General features: G+C 49.1%; 1 protein-coding gene across 5 annotated transcripts in view; it reads right to left on the minus strand.

Moving 5' to 3' along the window:
• EIF2AK3 (eukaryotic translation initiation factor 2 alpha kinase 3) overlaps positions 1–4,118 on the minus strand; it is a 72,859-nt gene extending 68,741 nt beyond the window's left edge. For 3 of the 5 annotated variants that reach the window (XM_048510294.1, XM_048510293.1, XM_048510292.1), the window contains exon 1: positions 3,633–4,117. In XM_048510294.1, coding sequence (XP_048366251.1) covers positions 3,633–3,904 — 272 coding nt within the window. In that variant the 5' untranslated portion in view covers positions 3,905–4,117. Of the gene's footprint in view, positions 1–3,632 lie in introns of all 5 variants that reach the window. The other 2 variants (XM_048510295.1, XM_048510291.1) reach the window with 2 other exon arrangements.
• Between the last annotated feature and the right edge of the window lie 383 nt (positions 4,119–4,501).

The raw sequence follows: 4,501 nt of genomic DNA on the forward strand, positions 1-4,501 counted from the left end.
ATGACTATTTGTGGCCAAATAAAAAAAAAACAATTAACAACTTTAAGGATCATATAATAGGAAAATCACTATTAAATACCTGGAATAAATATAAGATGAAACTTTACTTTAAAACTCCGGTATGGGTTTCAAGGCATGAAGCTTTACAAGGATACCAGGGCAAAGAAGATAGACTTTGGTTAAGATATTCTGATACTCTTTCATGGGATAATAGCAAACCGACCCTTAAACCTAGAAACCTAATAAAAATTGGTGCTGAAGACTGTCACTGGTTCTTGTATTTACAGTTAAGAGAAGAATTCTTGAAAGACATGCAAAATGGTGGTATAGAAAAAGCTCATAACAGTTTCGACAAACTAATATGGGACATAAATGATAAAAAATTGATTAGTAAAATCTATAAATTCCTGCTCCAGATAGAATTGGAGCATGAAGTAATAAAAGATGTAATGGTTAAATGGGCGCAGGATCTAGGAAAAAACATATATTATGAAAAGTGGGAGGAAGCTTGGAAAAGAGCCAACAGATTCACCCTTTGTATGGACTTAAAAGAAAATTATCAAAAAATATTCCACAGATGGTATATAACACCACAAAAAAAGCTCATATGGATAAAAAACATTCACCATTATGCTGGAACTGTGGGAAAAGCCAGGGTACATACTTTCATATGTGGTGGTCATGCCCCAAACTTAAAAAATATTGGAAAAAAATTCACAAGATTTCACAAGTGATTCTGGGACATAAATTCCAGATGCTCCCAGAAAACTATCTCTTGGGAATATTTCAGGACAATATTGCTCCACCCAATATTAATCTATTTTTTAATCTTTCCACGGCTGCGAGACTACAGGTAGCGAGAAAGTGGAAAAATACCAAAAGCCCAAGATGCAAAGACTGTTTGGACACTGTACTAGAATTAAGAAATACGGACAGATTATCTTCCATCCTAAAAGGAATAACCAGGAAAAAATATGACTCGACATGGAAACCTCTGGATCAATACTTGTCAAAGAGAAGATAAAACAATTATTTTTATTTTGTTAATATCAGAAATACACTGCTGTCTCTTGCTTTCAGATGCTAATAGCATAATATAACTACAGGTATTGGATTATACAAGATATGGACCATTAGACACTATTTCAGAACTTTATAAGCTATTTAAATTGTATTGTTAGATCCATATGTTAAACGGTTGCCGAACCTAAGTTCTGCAACAACCCTTATGCAAACTTACTGGGTATTACACCAAATATCATCCTGATTTAAAAGGTGATACAATAGTATACGGACGGTTAAGTCCATAGACTTAATATGAAAATGGTGAACACAAGAAAAAATGTAAATCTCACAAAGACCAGGAAGCCAAGCTGGAATTAATTATCTGGTTAAAACGCAACGCGTGAATTTTATGTTTCTAACAGTTAAGCTTAGCTTAACTTTTTTTTATTTATCTTGGATTTTAGTTACTAATATTAATTTGTATTAAACTCTCTTTTTCTTCTTTCCCTTATTCAATCCTAATCGTCCCTATCTCTTTTCTTTATTTAGGCTTTTGCGAGATGTTATTTTATGTAAATTCTCTCACTCTTATCCCTTTCTCCCCCCTTCCTTAACTTCCTTTTCCCAAACAACAGAGCCTTAAGACCTTGGACCAATATAGCAAATATTGTGTACATGGCATTCTATGTTGTTTGCTAGAACTCTGTATAACACTCCTTTTAAATCTCCAATAAAAATATTAAAAAAAAATATTTAGGGCTAACAAGCACATCCATGTACCCAAAGCGCCACTGAAATTATTGCAATTTGTCCCTGATTTCTTCCTTAGGCTCCTGATTGCAGCTCTTTGATCATACATTTGCCAATCACCACCAGTATCATACTATCTAAGACACTGAAACTTGTGCAACTGAAACAAACTCCACAAGCATTTGATATACCCTGTGTACATACTAGCTGAATAGAATCTGAACATTACATGGTTTTTGAAAGAAAAGCAAGATAACACACCTGCAAAGAAAGGCATACTATATGGATTCCTCCTGTCACTGGATATGGCTATTCTGAAAGTGGTTTGAACCACTGCTCCATGGAAGTGCACTGGGGGTCCTTTGGTCAGTCGTAGAGAGACCAGACCGATACAAGGCACACGCACTATTGAGCATAAAATAAACCAACCAGTTGGAATATCAGGCTGCATGGATCATCAGCTTGCCCTGAAAGACACCCCGGAAATTCCAGCTGGCGACCCAGTGTACCCCAGGCATGAAATGCCAGCATGCCCCCCAAGGATGTAGGCAAGGGGGGTTCTCGGGTCCAAACCCCCCCCATTGCATGTCCAAAGCTCCACCCTCTGTTTCTGTTTCTTGTATTTTTAGTGTTTTTCGGTTTTTAGCCTGCAGGGGGCGTGGTTTTTGGGCTAGCACAGCGGTCTGCAACCTGCGGCTCTCCAGATGTTCATGGACTACAAATCCCATGCTGGCAGGGGCTGATGGGAAATGTAGTCCATAAACATCTGGAGAGCCGCAGGTTGCAGACCTCTGGGATAGCAGCACCAAAGTTTCAAGGATTGTTTGGGAGACTCTCCTGATGATACTTCCTAGGTGTGGTGAGGTTTGGTTCAGGGGGTCCAAAGTTATGGACTCCCAAAGGGGGTGCCCCCATCCCCCATTGATTCCAATGGGAGCTAATAGAAGATGGGGGCTACACCTTTGAGGGTCCATAACTTTGGACCTCTTGAACTAAACTTCACCAAACCTGGGTGATATCATCAGAAGAGTCTCTTACTGATACTACCCAGGTTTTGTGAAGTGTGGACCAGGGGGTCCAAAACTTTGGACTCCCAAAGGGAGTGCCCCACCCCCATTGTTTCCAATGGGGGCTACACCTTTGAGGGTCCATAACTTTGGACCCCCTGAACCAAACTTCACCAAACCTGGGAGGTATCATCAGGAGAGTTGCCTACAGATACCCTGAAAGTTTGATGCTACTAGCTTAATAATTGCACCCCTGACAGCAGGCACCACCCAAATTTCCCTAGATTCTTCTTTTAAATCCACCCCCTTAAGCATGGATTTAAAGGGAGAATCTGAGGTCCCCAGTTTAAACATTGAAAATGATGCTGCTTCAGGGTGGGGGATTATCCACTCCAAAACAGCATTAGTTTCAATTTTGTTTTGACTTGTGACCCCAGATTCTCCCTTTAAGGTTGATTTAAAAGGTTTATAAGCACTGGGGCTGGAGGCGGGGCTTGGGGAGGCATGGCCCCACCCCCTGAACCCCCCCCCCTTAAAAATCTGTACCTACGTCCCTGGTGCCCCCCTCCCACCCCTGACATGTGACTGCGATAGCGCCCTAACTGCCCGGGACATCCCCACAGCAGCTACACCCCTGTTGTCAGGCGACCTGACCGCCGCCTGCCTGCCTGTCGCTCCCGCTCTCCCGGGTTACCCGGCAGTTTCCAGGTTTGACTCCAGGACCCCTTTCGTCCCCGGAGCCTCCCGCGCGTGAAGGGCAGGCCAGCCGCTCGGCTCCTCCGAGCCCTGGGAAGGGCGCCCGCGCCGAGGCAGAAGAAGAGCTGGGCACACAGACCCTCCCCCCCGCCCGGAGCCCCGCCCCCGACTCACCTGCCGCGGCGCCTGCGGGCGGGCGCTTCGGGCGTCTCCTCCTGGGCCGCGCTGCCGCCGCCGCCGCTCTCGTCGTCCTCCACCGTCACGTCTGCAGCCAGCGGGAGCGCGGCCGCCGCGGCGCCGCCCAGCCCGGCCCGCCTTGCCTCGCCCGCCGCCGCCGCCGCCGCCCTCAGCCCCACGCAGAGGGGCCCGAGCGCCGCCAGAAGCAGCGGCAGGAGGAGGGCGGCTGCGGGGTCAGGCCGGGCTCCCGAGCCTCGCCGCCCCGGCATGGGCGCCCCTGCCTGCCTGCCTGCCTGCCTGCCTGCCTGCCCGCGCCGTCACCTCATGAGGCAGCGGGGAGGATGCGAGGGGACGGGCGGGCGGGCGGGCGGGCGCCTCACCTGCCCGGCGGCCCTGCTCGGATTCGCGGCCGGCCAGCCAAGCCCCCCACAGCCTATCAAAGGAGCGCTCCGGAACGCCGTTCCCAATGGAAACGCTCGGTGGGGTGGTGCCTCGTGCCAAGGCCGGGAGGTCGGGGACGCGGCCGTCGGGCGCCCCAGAGGCGGGATTGGCTCCCGCCGTTTCGCCCGCCTCTTCCTGATTGGGCTTCTCCCGCGCGTCCGACGTGGCCGATTCTGAGAGCGGCAGGAGGCGCGGCCCGCGCGGAGGAAGCCCTGCCCTCCCCCGCCTTCTGGCGGCCAGAGTCAGCGAAGAGGGGGGCGGGAGCGCCATCAGCTTCGGGGCCAGTTCTGCGCATGCTCAGATCAATGCCGCCGAAGAGGCGGGTGGGGGACACCCGCCTCTCACCACAACCCCGCCCCTTGGCGTTCAAGGCCAGCGCATTGTGGGCGTTGTAGTTCCCTGGCGGCAGCCGTGGCACTGCGGGC

The sequence above is a fragment of the Sphaerodactylus townsendi genome, linkage group LG11, assembly GCF_021028975.2.
Source record: "Sphaerodactylus townsendi isolate TG3544 linkage group LG11, MPM_Stown_v2.3, whole genome shotgun sequence".
Lineage (NCBI taxonomy): Eukaryota > Metazoa > Chordata > Lepidosauria > Squamata > Sphaerodactylidae > Sphaerodactylus > Sphaerodactylus townsendi.